Source organism: Melospiza melodia, chromosome 19, assembly GCF_035770615.1.
Source record: "Melospiza melodia melodia isolate bMelMel2 chromosome 19, bMelMel2.pri, whole genome shotgun sequence".
Lineage (NCBI taxonomy): Eukaryota > Metazoa > Chordata > Aves > Passeriformes > Passerellidae > Melospiza > Melospiza melodia.
The window spans coordinates 3,969,896-3,989,514 of NC_086212.1; the positions used below are offsets into that span (position 1 = coordinate 3,969,896).

General features: G+C 51.5%; 1 protein-coding gene across 3 annotated transcripts in view; it reads right to left on the reverse strand.

Annotated features, from left to right (window-relative positions):
- Nucleotides 1-19,619, reverse strand: part of LOC134426854 (myosin-7B-like) — a 34,006-nt gene that overhangs the window by 4,741 nt on the left and 9,646 nt on the right. For all 3 annotated transcript variants that reach the window (XM_063172167.1, XM_063172168.1, XM_063172170.1), the window contains 21 exons: nt 18,992-19,095; nt 17,777-17,915; nt 15,925-16,043; nt 14,673-14,822; nt 13,907-14,077; nt 13,084-13,263; nt 12,867-12,999; nt 12,298-12,374; nt 10,668-10,755; nt 9,730-9,847; nt 8,617-8,740; nt 8,188-8,324; nt 7,538-7,793; nt 6,794-7,036; nt 5,617-5,793; nt 5,124-5,269; nt 4,476-4,566; nt 3,028-3,417; nt 1,511-1,637; nt 670-788; nt 295-491 (listed from right to left, as the gene is read on the reverse strand). In XM_063172167.1, the coding sequence (XP_063028237.1) occupies nt 295-491; nt 670-788; nt 1,511-1,637; nt 3,028-3,417; nt 4,476-4,566; nt 5,124-5,269; nt 5,617-5,793; nt 6,794-7,036; nt 7,538-7,793; nt 8,188-8,324; nt 8,617-8,740; nt 9,730-9,847; nt 10,668-10,755; nt 12,298-12,374; nt 12,867-12,999; nt 13,084-13,263; nt 13,907-14,077; nt 14,673-14,822; nt 15,925-16,043; nt 17,777-17,915; nt 18,992-19,095 (3,286 nt within the window). The remainder of the gene's footprint in view (nt 1-294; nt 492-669; nt 789-1,510; nt 1,638-3,027; nt 3,418-4,475; nt 4,567-5,123; nt 5,270-5,616; nt 5,794-6,793; nt 7,037-7,537; nt 7,794-8,187; nt 8,325-8,616; nt 8,741-9,729; nt 9,848-10,667; nt 10,756-12,297; nt 12,375-12,866; nt 13,000-13,083; nt 13,264-13,906; nt 14,078-14,672; nt 14,823-15,924; nt 16,044-17,776; nt 17,916-18,991; nt 19,096-19,619) is intronic.

A 19,619-nucleotide genomic window follows, 5' to 3' on the forward strand; every position in this document is an offset into this window, starting at 1 on the left:
CATGTGTCAGGACTGTCAGCTGACAGTCACGAGATGCTGTGCAGTAAAATGGAGTTGAGTACTTAGCAGATTCAGTTTAGATGTAATGTAATGTAATATAGAATAATATAATAAAGTAATAAATTAACCTTCTAAGAACATAGAGTCAAATGTATAATTTTCTCCTCCTTCATCAGGGGTGCCCTAATTTTACAATAGGCAGGAGCATGCTATGTCACCCCAGGTCTGGGAGAGCCCCACTGCTGAACAGAAAGCCACCACCTACAAGGAGCTGACTTGTGCCATGGGACTTACTTGGCTTCCTCCAGCTCCTCAGTCCTCTGGATGGCATCAGTCTCGTACTTGGTTCTCCACTGGGCCACCTCAGCGTTGGCTTTGGACAAGTTCCTCTGGAGCTCGCTCTTGGCCTCGCCCTCCTCCTCGTACTGCTCCCGCAGCAGGTCACAGTCGTGCCGGGAGGCCTGCAGGGCGTGGGCCAGGGCGTTCTTGCCCTGAGGGAGAGAGAGCAGCAGCTGATTCTGGGCTCCAGGACACTGCCCATGGCACCTGGACTGGCAGCAGCAGCAGGGAACTTCTCTTATTCCCAGGTGAAGAGCTGCCCTGCGTGCAGGGTATGCCCCACCTCCCTCACAGTGTCACTCAGAGACCAACCATGCCCTGAAACCTCACCTTGGTCTCTTCCTCCAGCTGCCTCTTGAGTTCCTCAATGCTCTGTGTGAAGGAGACCTTGCCACGGCTCAGCTGGTTGATGAAGGACTCCTTCTCCTCCAGCAGTCGGGTGAGCTCCCCTGGGTTCAAACACAGCCAAAACAGCTATTTCAGGGCTGTAGGGCTGCACTCTGCACTAGCCCACACTCTCCCAGAGCCTGTGGCCTCCAGCTGTCCCCACACACAGAGCAAGCTAGGCAGAGGTGCACCCAGTTAAAGGCAAAGGATGCCAGTGAGGAATCCCTCCTGAGGTACACCTAGTTTTTCCTTCCATGGGAGGAGGAGGACTGTCACAAACATCTTTTATGAAAAATCCTTTCCTTAGGAAAAATCCTTTCCTTAGGACTTTTCCTCCTAAGGAGAAGCTGAGAGGCCTCAGGAACAAAATGTAAACATTGATTATCTGCTGCTGTGGAATGCAACAGGTGCATCTGCGATTGGTCTCATAGAGTTGTTTCTAATTAATGGCCAATCACAGTCAGCTGGCTCAGACTCTCTGTCTGAGACAGAGCCTTTGTTATCATTCTTTCTTTTCTATTCTTAGCTAGCCTTGTGATGAAATCCTTTCTTCTATTCTTTTAGTATAGATTTAATGTAATATATATCATAAAACAGTAAATCAAGCCTTCTGAAACATGGAGTCAGATCCTCGTCTCTTCCCCCATTCTTGGACTCCTGTGAACACGGTCACAGAGGACAGCTTGCCTGGCTGAACCCCACTCCCCAGCCTGGCTGAACCCCGCTCCCAGCCAGGCCAGAGCACTCTGAGGCAGATGGGTGCCCCTGGTTTTCGCTCGCTCACCGTTCTCAGTCTGCAGCCGGCCCCGCTGCGCGTTCACGTCCGTCAGCTGCCGCTGCAGCTCGTCCACTCTGGCCTTGGCCTCGTTCAGCTGGTCCTCGTAGGTGCGGCACAGCTTCTCTGCGTTGGCCTGCAGCACCAAGCACAGCCTGGCTGAGCTCAGCTCTGCACAGAGCACCATCTCCCACCCTGGGATACCCCGCCCTGCTCAGTGGATCCTACAGGAACACAAGGCAGAGAGCAGGAGCCTGGCAGAGCTCGCTGCCAAGCTAACAGCGGCTCTCTGCAGTCAAGCTGCCCAGGAAATGCCTTCCCAGAGCCTCCAGACTTGACTAGGACAAGTAAAGCATCCTGTAGTGACATAGGGACAAGCTGCAGGTCAAACAGGACTTGGTCATGGCAAAGCAACACCACCCCATGGACGTGGCTGTGCTGGTCACGCTGCACCCTGTCACAGACGTATTTTATGAAAAATCCTTTTGCTAGGATCATTTCTCCTGAGAAGCTGAAAGGCCTCAGAAACCAAATGTAAACAATGGTTATCTGCTGCTGTGGAATGCAACAGGTGCATCTGTGATTGGTCTCATGTGCTTGTTTGTAATTAATGGCCAATCACAGTCAGCTGGCTCAGAGTCTGAGAGTCACGAGCTTTTGTTATCATTCCTTTCTATGTCTTTCAAGCCTTCTGATGAAATCCTTTCTTCTATTATTTTAGTATAGTGTTAATATATCATTTTCTTTTAATATAATATATATCATAAAATAACAGATCAGCCTTCTGAAACATGGAGTCAAGATTCTCATCTCTTCCCTCATCCTGGGATCCCTGAGAACACCACCACAGCACTCAGTTGCACTGATGTCCACAGGAAAGACCAACCAGCCCTGTGGAGAACCAGGACTGTGAAAAATGTGTATTTTATTATTGGCTTTTCACAAATATGAAAATGAATATTATATGTATTATGTTAGAAAGTTATGCTGTATTAATTTTCTTAAGTGGTGTGTTAAATATAGTTTTAGTTTAGAACATAAGGTTAAAATAGAAACAATGCTATGTACAATACTTTTTTTCTGAAGAAAGGACTCACATTGAGATAGCAGCCACAGGGCACCTAAATCTTTCAGAGAAAGAAAATTAATTCTCCCTTATCAGAAGAAATTAACTTCTTCCCACCTTGCTCAGCCAAGTTAGGATTAAGAGGAAGAAGATGACGATGACCAGACAGAATCCTGTGTTTGAATGGAATTTATGCATCATGGATGAGATGTATGAATATACAACAGATTATTGTTTTTAAGGCTCAATCCTCTCTTAACATGAGTCCTTTTTCGGGCTTATGTTGCCCAGAAAAGGATACCTGGATGTCCATAACTCTTTATTGTCTCATATTATCCTAATCCAAATTGTCCAAAAATTTTATTACCCTAATTATATTGCTAATTTTATAACCATTTTATTACTATTAAACTTTCAAAATTTTTAAAACAAGCGACTGGCGTTTTTCACAAGGGCCCACCTTGCTCTTGGTGATGTACTCAACGTTGGAGGAGAGATCATCAATCTCCATCTTCATCTCGCTCTTCTCCTTCTCCAGTTTCTGCTTGACGCGCTGCAGGCCGTCGATGCGCTCGCCCAGCTCGGCCACGCTGTCCGCGTGCTTCTTCCTGAGCGCGGCCGCCGTGGCCTCGTGCTGCAGCGTGGCCTCCTCCAGGTCCCTCCTCAGCTTCAGGAACTCGGCCTCCCTCTTCTTGCTGAGCTCCAGCTGCGTGGCCGTGCTGCCGCCCGCCTCCTCCAGCCGCTCGCTCAGCTCCTCCAGCTCCCGCGACGCCTCCGCGCGCTGCTTCTCCACCTTGGCCCGCGCGGCTCGCTCGGCCTCCAGCTCCTCCTCCAGCTCCTCCACGCGTGCCTGCACACACAGGAATGGGCAGGTGATCCAAGATATGGGTGAAGATCCAGCATTGATATATGGTCTCCTTGAGCTAGGTCTTGTCTAGCTCGAAGACACCATATATCAACAGTGGAGATTTATATCTTGGAGATTTGTATCACACCCGAGATAGCTCAGCTACCTTAGAAGGCATAAAATCAGCTGGATGGTTCTGTGGTAGTGTTGGAAACGGAAAAGTTTTAATAAAAGGCAAAATAACAAAACTCTTTACAGAGTTTTACAGAGAAAAACCAATCCAGGTGCAAGAGGTTCTTGCTCCTGGTAAAACACCCCACAAAAGCCATTAGTTTCTTTGTTCTCTTCTATTTCTAGTAATTGCCCAGGTGGAACTTTTTGGCTCCTGTCCAATTGGCTATCCTTAACTTTGAGGTGAAGTTCCCCAGGTCCTATGAGGTGTCTTTTTACCTAATCAAGGAGATTAGATAAAAAATCTACCTAATATGGGCTTTTTCCTTTTTAAGGAGACAAAGGATAGTTTTGTCACCCCACATGCCTATGTAGCATCTCTGCTCTCCACAGTGGAGCAGCATCTCTGATGATGATGGGAGGCAAAAACCCACCAGTCTTGGGCTGTTTTGGGAGGCAGGTGCTCCTTGGAAGCATGTTTGGAGCTCCTGCTCTCCTCTGTCCCTGCCATCAGGATGCAGCTGGCACTAGCTTCTTTTCAGGGGAACATTCATGATTGTGGAGACCTGTCTCAGATAGGAAGAAGCCCAGTGACCTAGATTTGGATTTTCAGAGTTTGGTTACTGGATTACAGGTTTTATTTTGGACAGAGAACTAGATCTGGAAGCTGTTCCTCAGGCTGGTGATAGTGTTCACCTCAATAGCTCTTTCTTTAATTTTCAACCCATCATGTTCTGGCAGAGGGTTTGGCTCCTGCTACCCATGCCAGCTTTTTCCAGGGAGATGTCCCTGTGCTCAGAGGGGGACTGGCTCATGCAGATTCCCCTGCACATCACATCTAATGGAAATTTTGAACTCCCAGGATGTAAGAACAGTTCTTCCCACCATACCTGGACCTCCTTGATCTTCTTCTGCAGCTGGGCCTCCATCACTTGCCCATCTTCAATCCTTGAGTTCAGCTGACTCATCTCAAAGTCTTTCCTGTACAGACAGAAGACACAGTCTATGATCAGACACTGTCCTGACAGGTCCTTCTGGTTCCTAAATTTCCCTGCACTCTTACACCCAGGCCAGAGGATGAACAAGCCCACAATGGAAAGGGATTGCAGTGATAAGCAGCAGCTCATGGAAGGCTCACAGGAAGGGCTCAAGTAGCCAAATTGGCAGACAGCTGGCTCTGAGGGTTTTTCTCTGAGGTCCCAAGGTGTTCTGCAGTTCCCCAGTGAGAATGGGACATGACTGAAGACTGTACTTGCAGCTGAGGCCCAGCAGTGTGCTGGATCCCACCAGGCAGGTCCCTCCTCTCCAGCCCCATGGACAAAGGAAGGTCTGTGAGCCCTGGTCTATGAGCCTGCCACAAGCTCCTCAGCCTCTCTGCAAAATGCCCAGGAAATCCAAGCCCTCCCTGTGCCAGGACTGGTCACACAGCAGTGCCCAGAGGAGGATCACACAGCTCAGCCCAGCTGCCCCTGCAGACACCACACTAAATCTGATGGATTTAGAGGTGCCCAGAGCCCAGGCATGTGTCACACACTCACTTCTTGAGCTTCTCATCCAGTTGCTGCTTGTCATTCTCCAGATCCATCACAGACTCTTGTGACAGCTTCAGGTCTCCTTCAAGCTTCCTCTTGGCTCTCTCCAGGTCCATGCGGACCTTCTTTTCTTGCTCAAGAGAACTTTCCAGCTGGAGAACCAAGGGAGGTGGGGTAGGGAGGGAAAGGACCTTCTGCAGCCCCACCCTCACCCATGCCCACTGCTGTGGGAGCTCCACCAGTCCCCTGGGGGCCAGAGGTGCTCCCCAGCTGTCTCCAGTCCCACTCCCTCAGCTCAGGACTGCTCTCCATGAGGTGCTCTACACCACCTCTTGTTTCAGAGGTAGTTTGTCAATGGGATTATTCATCAACTGGCCACATTAAAGGGGGATCTGGTAATGATCCCACATTCCAGATCCCACTCAGGGACAGCCTTTGGGCTCTCCTGGAGATGTGACTCAAACCTCTCTTGCTTTATTCTCACTGGCCTGTCACTCACATCATCCACTTGCTGCTCCAGTTTGACCTTGGCTTTGGTCAGTGTGTTGACCTTGTCCTCCTCAGCCTGCAGGTCATCCAGGGCCTGCTGATGGGCCTCCTGCAGGGCTTTCTTCTCCTTTGTCAGCTTGGCAATGATCTCATCTAGACCAGCCATCTCCTCAATCAAGTTTTTAACCTGCATCAGTGAAGATAAAAGTAGAGAGCATCTCAGAGGGAGGTGCAAAGCTACTCCAGCAGCCTGACCCTTGCAAGGCAGGAGTCCATCCATGGGAGAGCAGCTCTGCCCCCTGTCAGCAGCCAGCCCCTCTCCCTTAGCCAGGCTGGCCCCACCAGGTGGGTTTTCCATGCCTCAGATCACTTGCCACAGCACAGAACCATTTGCCCACAGCCCTCTGGGCAATGAGGCAGGACACAGAGGGTTTTTCCCTCTCACACTCCCCTTTCCCTCTGCCCTGCCCCAGTTTCCCCACACCAGCAGCCTTATCCCAGATATTCCTCTGGTGTGCCCTGTTCCAGATTGCAAGGCAAGATGTATTCTCTCAAGATGTATGGCACTTCTCTTGTGTCAAGTGGGCAGTTTGCCTTATCTCTCTCTCAGTGACCACAATCACTCCTCCCTTGGGAGGGGACATTGCTGATAACAGCTATTGAATGTCCCTGCATGGCTGATAAGAACTACAGCATCCCATTGGGAGATGTGAGCCCAGAGGGAGGAGCCAAGCATTCCTGCCTGGATATAATCTGGAGGCTCTGGAACACCAGCACAGCTTCTCCACTGGATTCCCCAGAGGAACAGCAGCTGCCTCTGCCCCTGGATCTTCAGAGGAAGAGACTGCACCTTTCTCCAGGATCCCTGCTCCAGCAGAACCAGCCCTGACACTGCAGGAGGGCTGAGCCACAATTCCAATGGGACTGCTGCCAACACCCTGACCCACAGGGTGTCAGGCTGGGTTCTGACTCTGGCAGTGTTGTTCTAGTGTACTGCATTGTTTATTTTATCCTTTTATTTTCTTCCCTATTAAAGAACTGTTATTCCTGCTCCCATATTTTTTGCCTGAGAGGCCCTTAATTTAAAATTTATAGCAATTTGGAGGGAGGGGTTATACATTCTCCATTTCAGGGGAGGCTCCTGCCTTCCTTAGCAGACACCTGGCTTTCCAAACCAAGACAGTTACCTTGTTCTCTGTGGCATGTTTCTCCTTCTCCACCTTGGCCAGTGTGATCTCCAGGTCATCAATGTCCTTCTTCAGCTCTGCACACTCATCCTCCAGCTTGCGTTTCTTGGCAGTGAGCTCTGAGCTCATCTCCTCCTCATCCTCCACACGCTCTTGCAGCTCCTTCACCTTGGCCTCCAGCTGGATCTTGGACTTGATGAGCAGGTCACAGCGCTCCTCTGCATCTGCCAGGTTGTCCTGCTCCTGGGAGAGGCACAGGAGAGCAGTGCTCACCCTCTGCCCCAGCACTGCTCCCAGCCCTGCTGTCCTGCCCTTCTCCTTGTGGAAGGGGCAGAGCAAGCCCGAGGTGCTCATGTGTACAAAAAATACAGCTCCAGTCACTGCCTGTCATCAAGGTTCAACCATTCACACTAACCAGGGCCAAAGAGCAGCTCAATCTTTCCAGAGGAAGGACCAAAAAAAAAAACAGCACAGAATTTGGCAAGCAAACATTGCCATCCCCTCCCACCCCCCTGTGAGGAGAGCACCCTTCCTAGAGCCAGGGGATCACAAATCCCTGTGACAGCCCCAGCATGTGATGGTACTTCAGGACTGCAGTCTTAGGCTGTGTTTCAGACAGATTGTGACAATGAGGGAGCTTCAGAACTGCAAGAGGCGGAAGGAGGGTTCCAGGATGTTCTGCTCCTTCTTCCACCCATGGACCCTGCACTGTGTTAAACCCCACAGAGAGGGTGGGGCACTCACTGCCTGCAGCTGCAGAGCCAGGTCGTGCTTCTCCTGGATCATGGAGACTTGCTTCTCTTCCAGCTCCTTCCTCTTAGCCTCAGACTTCTCCAGAGCCTCCTTCAGCTTCTGGAATTCCTCCTTCAGGTTGGACATCTCCTTCTCAGTCTGAGCAGACTTGAGTAAAGGCTTGATCTTGAAGAACAGCTTCATCCAGGACCAGTTCTTGACAGCATTGAAGGCACGGATATTCCACTGGATGGTGTAGAGGGCTTCCCTGGGGGAATACAAGCACAGCATCATCAGGGGTGGACATTCTCCATGTCCCACCTGGCTTCTGCAGGCCTGGATACGGCTGCATTCTCCCCCAGCTGGACAAATGGCAGAATGGTGACTGAATGGGACACTGTCTGCACACTGTACTGGCCCTGCTGGGCTGGGTGGGGTGGCCTGGATCTCAGCTCTCCTCACTCTGCCTCCCTCTGAATCAAACCAGAGGCTCCTCACACTTAGATCCTCCCTACCAGGGCCATGCCAGACCTCTTCCAGGTTTGTCTCCATCCCTCAGGACCAATCACTGCCAGACACAGGTAAACCCCACGGGTCAAACCCATGGATACATGCAGAAAGGACAAGGTGACACAAAGTTCTGCCTTTTGCCCCCCATCTACCTCCTGCTGATGATCTTCTGATACTCCACACGCATGAGGAACCCCCGGATCCTGGCCTGGAGCATTGTCAGCACCTTGGCCAGACGTTCATCTCGCATCTCCTCCAGCAAGCCCAGCAAACCAGCCTTGAAAAAAACCTGGGGGCAAGAGAGTGGAGTCACCAGCAGAAGGACAGAGGGCTCAGGGGTAACACAGACTGCCAGGGAAACCTGGAGGTGCTCCCACACATGGCACAGGAACCAGACCTGGTTCCTGTCAGGCAGCAGTGACCTGCTCAGAGCTGCTCTTTCTCTTCCTCTGCCCTGCTGAGTCCCTTCAAGGGCCACACTGACCCTGCAGAGGGCACGGCTGCAGCAGGGCCGTGGCCAGGCACAGAGAACAACAGCAGGGGAAACTTCTCCCTGCCAAGGATCAGCTGCCCTCTCTCACCTTGGTGTGACCAAACTTGTACTGTGCATGGTCCAGCTCCAGGGAGCTCAGCAGCTTCTCTGTGGCCTTCCTGCTGTCCACAAACTTGTCTTCTGGAATGGCTGCTGGGTTGAGGATACGGTAGCTGTGGGGAAAGCAGAGGGAGGCCATGCAAGAGGGAATGCAGTCCCAGCATCACCCCAGAGCCCCAGGCATGTCAGTACCCACTGGGGCCACGGGGCTGTGTGTGAACCAGCTGCTCCAGGGCACAGCATTGCAGGCACCAGGGAACCCTGGCAGAATTTAGTCCCTGAACATCAGGGAGACTGTGCCAAGATGCCACTGCCCTCATTAGGCAGCATGGATGGGACCCTAAGGTGAGAACCCTGAGGATCCGTCCCAAGGGCAGAGAGAAATCTGAGCCAGGATCAGAGAAGCCTGAGCCTGTGGATGCCATGGGACAGAGACAGGGAAACAGCAAGTGTTTCTCACAGCAGCCTGTGAGAATTTTTAGGAAGTTGTAAAGATGTGATAACTTGTTAAGCATAAACAATCTGCAGGTGGTGTTTCTCTACTTCGTCTGTCTGTTCTCAAAAACAGTGTGTGAGGAAGATGTTTTTATTAGTTAGCCAATCAAATAAAATCTATTGTATCACTCTATAAAAACCGTGCAATTCTCTTGAATTAAGCCTTCTTTGCTCTTTCTACAATATTGCCTCTCACCTGCTTTTGTGTCATTATAAAAGCTGCACAGTTCTCTTGAATAAAACCTTCTTTGCTCTTTCTACAATACTGCTTCTCACCTGTTCCTGTGTCATTATAAAAACTGTGTGGTTCTCTTGAATAAAGCCTTCTGTGCTCTTTCTACAATCCTGCCTCCTCGTTTCTGTGTGATTCTCAGCACAAGAGTGACACGAGCCTCGCCACCTTCCCCCTGCAGCAGCACCTCAAACACCCAGATCCCACCCCAAACCCTCCCTGGCTGGCACCCCAGAGCCAGCAGCAGAGCAAACCCAAACTGGGCAGGCACTGGGGGTTCAGAGCAGCCCTGTACAAGCTGGGGAGCAGCTCAGAGCCAGGACAAGTCTGTCTGCCCTGGAACCACGTGCTGGGTGAGGAAGAGGAGGGCGTTACCGCTGCTTGAACTCTGCATAGAGGATCCTGTTGGGGAAGCCCTTGCGGCAGATGCGGATCCCTTCCAGCACCCCATTGCAGCGCAGCTGGTGCAGCACCAGGAAGGAATCCATGGCTCCTGTGGGGCAGGACACACACAGGGCACAGGCTCAGCCCAAGCAGACAGAGAAAATGCAGTTGCAGCCTGGGTGTGAACCCTGGGAACTTCCCATGATTTGAACACGAGTGTCAGCCTGTCCTGCAGGAGTGTGCTGAGCGCAGTGCTGCAGCCTGGGCCCTGCATGTGGAACTCTGTCACAGACATCTTCTATGAAAAATCCTTTCCTTAGGATTTTTCCTCCTGAGAAGCTGAGAGGACTCCAGAACAAAATGTTCCTGAGTAAACAATGGTTATCTGCTGCTGTGGAATGCAACAGGGGGATCTATGATTGGCCCATGTTGGTTGTTTCTAATTAATGGCCAATCACAGTCAGCTGGCTCAGACTGTCTGAGCCACAAGCCTTTGTTATCATTCCTTCTTTTTCTATTCTTAGCCAGCCTTCTGATGAAATCTTTTCTTCTATTCTTTTAGTATAGTTTTAATACAATATATATCATAAAATAATAAATCAGCCTTCTGAAACATGGAGTCAGACTCTCATCTCTTCCCTCATCCTAAGACCCCTATGAACACAGTCACAGGACTCAGCCTGGAGGACTCATCCCTGCCTGCTGTGCATCCCATTTTGGGTGTGCATCCATGCCAAGTGCCAGGCTGCACACCCAACATAAGAGCCTGGCAAAGCTCATTCTGCCCAGCAGAGAAGATTGACCTGGGTCACAGGAGTTTCAGCACTGAGATGGGGCCAGGGCTCAGTGGCAGCATGAAGAGGGCTGGGGAGAGGCTGGGTGGCAGTTCCCAGGCGTGGCTGTCCCCAGCCCCCTGAGCTGTCCCATACCTGGGGTCTTGGTCTCGTTGGGGATGATGCAGCGCACGAAGTGGGGCTGGGTGGAGCGCAGGTTGGTCATCAGCTTGTTGAGGTTCTCCTGCAGGGCAGACACGGGGTGAGGGGACAGCTCTGCTTCCCTGCAATGCTCCTCTGTCTCTCCAGCTCCTTTCCCCCACAGGCAGGGAGGGAGCAGGCCCTGAGAGCCCCTCATGGCAGCAGAAAGGGAATTTCCTCTGCTATCCTGGCAGGGGACATCCCCACCTGGGGCAGGGTCAGAGCCTCCTGCAGGGTGGGACACTGTCCCATGGCACAGGGGGCTGGGCTGGCACACAGGACAGATGGCACTGGCAGGTTTTGCTGTGCTACAGGAGTTTGCAGTGCCAGATGCTTCCCAAGTGTTTGTAGGTAAAGTTTTGCTGCAGGGGAGAGCCAGGGACATGGACTGAGCATATTCCTGCTACAGAGCTCTGTGCTCTGCACCCTGCAGTTCCAGTGCTGGTGTCCACACTGGCTGCAGACACAGAATGTCAGGATATGCAGGATTTCCCTGCACCTCTACAGTGCTTCACTCCCTTTGGCTGTGCCAGACTGCTCCTCCTTTCCTCTCCAAGGCAACTCCACCCTTGATCTTTCCAGCTGCCTTTCCCTGCTTGTACAGGCTCAGCCTGTCCAGGACCAGCTCAAGGAAGAGAAAACCTTCCCAAAGCTCCACATCACCATGGGGCACCTCCTCACCACAGACACCCTTCCCCAAGGCCTGTGACTTGTCCAGAAGGAACAAAGTCACACTTTTCCCTCAACAGGAGCTCTGCCACAGAGCTGCCTTCTGCAAGCACCTTGGCAAAGGATCACAGAATATCCTGAGTTGGAAAGAACCCACAGGGATCATCCAGGGCAGGTCCTGGCCCTGCACAGACACCCCAACAATCCCATCCTATGCCTGGGAGTGCTGTCCAAGCTCCTGGAGCTCTGGCAGCCTCAGGGCTGTGATCTTTGCCCTGTCAGGACACATCCCTCTGTGCTGGTTTCCAGTTGGTTGAGCTCTGGGCTGGACCAGTAACCCCAGTGGTGAGCATGGGCTGGAGCTGTGTGACATCCTGAGCTGTCAAATGGGCCAGGTCACCCCCCAGCACAGGGAACTGCCTGCTCAGACACCTGCAAGATCCTCCTCCATTGTCTTCTGTCCTTCCAGCTGACAGGAACGAGGAGAGAAGTAGCACAGACTTAAAGTGATGTTCATGGAATTAATTATCTAAACATCACTACAAGTCTTAACTGCCTCTCTCTCAGAGGTGGAGGAGCTGCTGCAAGCATCACGAGGGTGGGAGGAGCATGAGCCCAGCTCCAGGGGAAGGCAGCTCTGCCAGCCTGGAGCCTCCTGTCCTGCCCTGCAGCATGGGGACAGGGCTGGGACTCTGCCAGGCACAGCCCCCTTGGCCAGGGATGGAGGGATTTGGGGGCTTTGGGCTGGTGGTGATCCCTCAGGAGCTCTGGTGGTCCCTCAAGACCTCTGGTGGTTCCTCAGGAGCTCTCATGGTCCATCAGGCCCCAGGAAATGCAAGAAACCAAGTCTTGGCAGGAAGTGTGACTGCTGGTGGGACCCTCAGCAGGTTTCCCTGGATGAGGGGCTGGCTCTCACCTTGTGCAGCTGGGACACTGTTTGGAAAGAAGCTGCCTTCTTACGTTTCTCCTTGGTCCCTGGCTTGTGAGGCTCCTCTGTTGGGTTAAAATATTGATTATTTACATCAGCAAAATATCTGCCTGCCTTGAAGGACTCAGGGGCACCCCCAGACATCCCTAAAATACCCACAGCCCTTGGTGTCTCTAAAGCAGAGGTGGTTGTGCCCTGCTGCAAAACAAAGGCACTGACCACCACAAACACCCAGCAGCCATCTCCCACAGCACCCAGCTCTGGGTGTTGCTCCTCAGCTCCTGGTAGCAAGACATTCCTTCACATTCCCAAAGTCACAGGGCCACCACCACAACCCTACAACTCCACACAAGCCCTTAAACCAGCAGGAAAGGAAAAAGAGGGAAGGGAAAGGGAAAGGGAAAGGGAAAGGGAAAGGGAAAGGGAAAGGGAAAGGGAAAGGGAAAGGGAAAGGGAAAGGGAAAGGGAAAGGGAAAGGGAAAGGGAAAGGGAAAGGGAAAGGGAAAGGAAAGGAAAAGAGAAGACTGAGGTAAAAAAGGGGTGAGGGGGTTCCTCACCTGAAGCAGAGCCCACATAGTTCTCATAGAGGGAGGCCAGGAGCTTGTTCTGGGATTTCTGGAAGACGGACACCACTGTCTCGTTCAGGGGGTCCTTGTTCTTGTCCAGCCACCCCACGATGTTGTATGGCACCTGTCCCAGGACAGGGAAGGTCAGGCCAGCCCTGTCCCTGCCTGGGGGAGCTGTGGGGGCAGGGAGGAGCTGCCAGGGACGTACCACACCAGCGTAGTGCACCACCTCAAAGTGCGCCTCGTACTTGCGCTTCTTATCTGGCCGCGGCTTCTGGAAGTTGGGCGACTTCCCGATGTGGTTGTCGTAGAGCTTGGACTTGAAGGTCATGTCAGAGGCCTTGGGGAACATGCACTCCTCTTCCAGGATGGACAGGATTCCCATGGGCTGCAGGGAGAGGGAGGATAAAGAGGACTGAGCTTGGTGTTGCCACATCCCATCCCAAAACAGGGATGCTCGGGAGATCCCATCCTAGTCCAGGTGCAAGACACTGGCCATGGGGCCAAGTTGTCATTGGCATATTCCTGACCTCCATGTGGGACTGGCCAGGCCTGCAAGACATGGAGTTTTCCCTAGTTCAACAAATTGTTGAGAAGGAGGGATCTTCTCCAGGATTGCTCCTTTTCAAAAAAAAATTTACAAGTGTTTCCTTCATGCAATGGTGGAAATATTTTCTACAAGCTGCTCTGAATCAGTGAATGCTCAAGAGGCATTGATGGGCTGCAAGTGGGTAGGAAAAAAGGGGAAGAGATGATTGCTCTCTGGAGGAAAAGGCTGCACCAGTTTTTGTGGCTCCCCAGTGGGTGGAAATAGAATTTCCATGTTTTCATAAAGTCAAAATTTGTGTAGAAAAGGTCTCAAGGGGCTGGAGGATCTAAGCTGTAAGTATTGGGAAAAAAAATGTTGGGTATTTGCAACTGACCAGGGAGGGAATAATTAAATTTTGGTAGCAGAGCACCTCTCTGTTGCAGCCTTTGCAAACAAACCATCCCTCAGCAGTACCATTTCTGTGCCCTGCCTCACACTCTACCTTCTCAATCAGGTCAATGCAGGCCTGCAGGTCCAGGCCAAAGTCAATGAAGACCCATTCAATGCCTTCCTTCTTGTATTCCTCCTGCTCCAGGACAAACATGTGGTGGTTGAAGAACTGTTGCAGTTTCTCATTGGTGAAGTTGATGCACAGCTGCTCAAAGCTGTTGAACTGCAAGAACAAAGCAGATGTGAGTCAGAAGGAGGAGCTCCAGAAGGGAAGGTGTCTCCCAGATTTTTTAAGTTTTTCAAAGCTTTCTGATGTTCACATTCTTGTAACAAACTTTCTCACACACTTTATGTAAATAACTTATTGTTTTGCATTCTTTTATGGAGGAGGAGAAATTTGATGGATTGTTGGTTTGCCCAGTGTCATTGGAGAGGTGGCACTGTCACCCTCCAATCCACTGTCACTTTTGGAAATCTATAAATGTTGCAGTCAGAAATAAAAAGTGCTCTTTTTACCTTGGGAGAGCTGTGTGTGCACATTGTGTTATTTCATGTCCTATAGTGACACGAAGGGATCACTCTTGTGCTTTGCCTGGGTGTGAAGGGTGATCCCTGCCAGGCTCAGCTGTGTGGCTGCCACAGCAGATAGCCAGTAATCACTAGAGATGTGCCCACAGCAGTGTTAAATCATTCCTGCTCGTTCCAGATACATCAACCCAGACAAGAGCCCTTTTCTCATCAAGCACCTTCTTAGAGGAGCTCTCAAACCCCAGGGGACTGAACTCCCTGAACCCACTGCAGGGGCCTGCAGAACTCACATCAAAGATCTCAAAGCCTGCAATGTCCAGCACCCCAATGAAGAACTGCCTGGCCAGCTTGGTGTCCAGGGTCTTGTTGATGCGGGTCACCAGCCACTTGAACATGCGGTCGTAGGTGGCTTTGGCCAGGGCCCCCACAGCATACAGCACCTGCAAGGCAAAGCCCAGAGCACACAGGGAGTGTCATACACATGGTTGATGGAAAATCCTTTCCTTAAATGTAAACAGTGATTATCTGCTGCTGTGGAATGCAATGGATAGATCTGTGATTGGTCTCATGGGGTTGTTTCTAATTAATGGCCAATCACACTTCAGCTGTGTCTGACTCTCCGGTCAGTCACAAAATTTTATTATCATTCCTTTCCTTACTAGACTTCTGATGAAATCCCTTCTTCTATTCTTTTAGTATAGTTTTAATATAATATATATCATAAAATATTAAACCAGCCTTCTGAAACATGGAGTCAACATTCTCATCTCTTCCCTCTTCCTGGGACCCCTGTGCAAACTACCACAAGTGAGCTTCTCCCTGCTCCTGCAGGAGCCACAGGCTGACAGAAAGCTCCTCCTGGCACACAAAGGATGGACAGACACATCCAAGGAGTTTGTGGTCACAGCACAAGCTCCAAAATTAGCTTTGCATCCCTCGTAGGTGTGTTCCTGCCTATCTGGCCTATCTTGCCTCCAAGGTTTTAGGATATAAATTCAGTTTAAAGCGACATTTTCAGAAGCCTTGTGCTTGGCCAGAGACTACAGTCCACTTTGGATAAGATATCAGGTCCTGAGGTCCTCCTGAACTGTGCTCAAGGACTGGCTTGCACTATTCAGGCCAGGTCTGGGTTCCCAGCTAGGATGTGGCTGGAATCTGACAAGACACATGTTTGGTCCATTTCAGTCTTCTAAAAGATCAACCCAGATGAGTGTTTAGATATCCAGAGTTTTCTAATTTTCAGGGCTGAACTCTCCACAGGAGTGTGACTGTCTCTGAAGCAGACCCACAGGACCTGGACCTGCTCTGGCTGGGATCCAACCCACATTTCAAAGACACCACATTGAATCTGCAGCCTTGGTTAATGTGCAGAGCTATCAGCCAGCTCTGCCACCCATTTCCCCTGCTCCTAAAGGCCAAGAACTGTGGATACACCTTCTCTGCTGCTCTGGAGTCTCCTCCTACACCCAAGACAGTGAACTGAAGCAGCAGTGGCAGCCCAGTGTGACCAGGGGACACGTGTCCTGCTGTCCTGTCACTCACCTGCTCCACGTTCTGCCCTTTGGTCACGTACTCATTGCCCACTTTGACACGAGGATGGAGCAGCCCCTTGATGAGGTCAGCTGAGCTGATTCCCATGAGATAGGCAGCTTTATCAGCACCTGCAAGGCAGCACAAAGGCATGAGGAGCCCACAGGGAGGGTCTGGGAAGGGGGGAAGGGACCAAAATAAAAAATGACCTGCCCTTGTGATGATCAGTGCTAACCACACTGTTTTTCCACCTCCTCCAGTGTCTAATGTGATTTTCCATCTTGGATAGTCTACAATGCTTAAAGTTTGAACCTTCTGACTGAGAAGTTACTTTTTGGAGGCCTGCTGCACCTTATCAGGTGCTTATCAGGTTTTAGCCTTATTGATCTGGGATTCTCTATCTGGGATTCCAGTGGAAATTCAAACCTCCACTGGATTTTCCAGTGGAGGTTTGAATTTCCACACAGGGAATTTGAATTGGCCAGAAGAGAGGTGATTGTCTTCCATAAACTCCTGATAGCAGACTGTAGCTAGCAAATCACCTCTGTAGGGAAATCAGTGCCATATCAAAACCTTCATTAATTACCAGGTAGCAGCTAAAGGCTGTGTTGCCACTCCTGAGGCACAGAGAACTTTTCCTTCATGAATGTTAACATGACAAAGACTGATCCAGGCGATCATTTCTGCTGGATCCCTGTTGAAACCTTCCAAGTATGTGCTAGAGCTCCTCCTTCTCACCCTCCTACATGCTGGAAATTCATTCTGTCCTTTCAGGTTTGCTCTGCAGCCTGACTGTTCTTAGATTTGTGCATTGCATCAGACTTTGCTGAGCAATGAACCAGGAAAAGTGTGGACAGGGATTGTGTCCTACTCTAACAGCTCTGCAGGAGGCTGTGAGCTGGGCAGGTCCTGCTCCCAGCCTGGCTGGAGTGCTGTGCAGTGAAGGGCAGGAGGTGAAGAGCAGGAGGACACTGCACAAGATGAAGCCCAGCAGGGCTGTGACACCCTGTGATGCTGCTGAGACAAGTCTGACGCAGATGAGAACACCTTGAGAGAGACTGTCCCAAATATTCCTGCTCAAGGCCGAGCCCTTGGTGCACCCAGCAGGGCCTAAGTCAGTGAGGGATCAGGGTCCCTGACCTCCACAGCCCAGGCAGGGGGAGTTATCCCAGCCTGGGCAGCTCTGGAGTGCTGGGGAAGATGAAACAGGAAAGCCTTATCAATATGATTGCCTGGCAAAAGATTTTCAGAATATGGAAACTATAAGTGAGATTGAAATGCAAGCAAGCTTTGAGATCCCTCAGTTACTGAACAACTGGAAAACAATGGCATGGCCAGCTGAAGGTGATCCCCTTTTGATGGAACAACACCCTCTGCTTGCAGACAGGCCCAAGGGTCAGAGCAGACCCTGCAGCTTGGCAGAAGGGGCTCAAAGAGGAGTTTTTAGGGTTTAAAATGTAACACAGTATGGTGATGTAATGATTCTTATAGGCTGTATGGAAATGCTGTAGGATTTGTATCTTGTGCTAGATTGGTTAGTGAGAATCAGAATATTCAACACAGAAGATTTATTGTATTGGAATGGGAACCTCATGCTCTCACTCTCTTTTACTCTTTCATCCTCTCACTCTTTTGCTCTCTCTCATGCTCTTCACCACGCTCTTGCCTTTTACTCTCTTTCCCACTCTCTTTACTTCTCTTTTCTGCTCTGAGCTGTGTCTGGCAGCTCTCAGCAGGGCCCTGCCCCCAGGCCCTTTGCAATAAACCCCAAGTTCCAGCCCTGGCTGCAGAGATCTCTCCTGTCCGTCTGTCCTGACCGTCCTACCCCCGATGCTCCTGCACTGGAGCCCAGAGCCCCACTCACTTTCAGTGCCATCGGCCTCTGCCTGCTCCTCCCGCTGCTTTTGCTTGAATTTCATGTTCCCAAAGTGCATGATGGCCCCCACTATTTTATAGGAGCCATATTTCTCATCACTGCTGAAGCCCAGGATGTCCATGGCGTGCTGAGGAGACACAAAGCATTCAAGATAGAACAAATTCACCACGCTAAGGTGAGGGTTGGTTCTTCTCCCACTGTCTCCTAAGGTACTCTCCCTGTCCTGGGGCTGGGCAGGGTGCCCTCTCTGGTGGGCATCTAACCAAGGAATCCTGCCCATGGGGTTTGAATGTGGCTCTAACCAAGGAATCCTGCCCATGGGGTCTGAATGTGGCTCTAACCAAGGAATCCTGCCCATGGGGTCTGAATGTGGCTCTAACCAAGGAATCCTGCCCATGGGGTTTGAATGTGGCTCTAACCAAGGAATCCTGCCCATGGGGTCTGAATGTGGCTCTAACCAAGGAATCCTGCCCATGGGGTCTGAATGTGGCTCTAACCAAGGAATCCTGCCCATGGGGTCTGAATGTGGCCCCAGCTCCCATCTGAAAGCAAAAGGACTGGCCTAGCATCCACAAGGTGAAGGCTCCCCAAGCTGAGGGCTCAGGAGCTCCCTGGCAGGACGGGACAGCCAGGGGGGATCAGGCTCTGCTCCAGGGAACAGGGACAGGATGGGAGGGAACAGCCCCAGGCTGGTTCAGGTTGGACATCAGGAGGAATTTCCTCACAGAAGGAGTTGTGAGGCTTTGGCAGGGGCTGCCCAGGGCAGTGCTGGAGTCCCCATCCCTGGAGGTGTCCAAGGAAGGGCTGGACATGGCACTCAGTGCTCTGGGCTGGGTGTCAGGGTGGGGATAAATCACAGCTTGGACTCAACCACCTTGGGGGTCTTTTCCAAATTTAATGATTCTGGAATCTTCCTTCTCATGGGCACTATGGGAAATGCTAATGTGCCTCAGGCCCTTCCTGATGCAGGGATTGACTCTCCCTTCCCTGCCTGGATGAGGCTGTTGGTGCAGATCAGAGTCACTCTGCCCCTTCCTAGAGGCTCCCAACAACCACCAATGAACCATAGGGAAATCCCAACTGATTTAAAGAGGGGCACACAGAGGGAAATCCCGACTGATTGAAAGAGGGAAGGCAGGGCACACCCCCAGAGCTGCCCAGAGGAAGGCTGTGCCCTCCCCAGCCCCAGGGCTGTGCACATACATCTGTGGCCATGAGCTCCTCGCCGTCATCCAGGTTGTCCACTGTCGTCACCCCCTGGGAGCAGAAGTGGTAATCATAGGGGTTGAGGGACAGCAGCAGCATATCTGCAGGGGGAGGACATGCAGAGGGTGAGGCCAGCCTGGCAGGGACAGCCCTGCACACAGATGGAGCAGGAAGGCTTTCCCAGCCTCACCAGCTGGGGGAGGAACGGCCTCTTCCAGCACAGGCAGGTCCACACGTGGGTCCACCTCTTCTGTGCTTGCCTCCTGCTTGCTATCTTGGGATATGGCCTGGCTGCAGACTGATTTAGAAGTGGCCACCATGCCCTTGTGACTCCAGATAAGATTACTGCTCCCTCAGACCTGCCTAATAAGGTGCTGCTCAGCACCAAGCTCAGGAGCCCTCAGCCAAGAGCTGAGCACCCCAGGGGCTGTGCCAGCCATCCTTCTGCGTGGGGAAAGGCTTCCTGAGTGGGATGTGGCACCAGGAGGCTGCTCAGAGCTGCCCCAGCACAACCTCAGATCAGTGGAGCTGTCCTGAGGATCACATCTACAGCAGTGCCCAGAGAGAGCTGGGCAGCTGTGTCCCAGCTCACCTGGAACAGGTCCCACCTGCTGAGGAGGCTGCA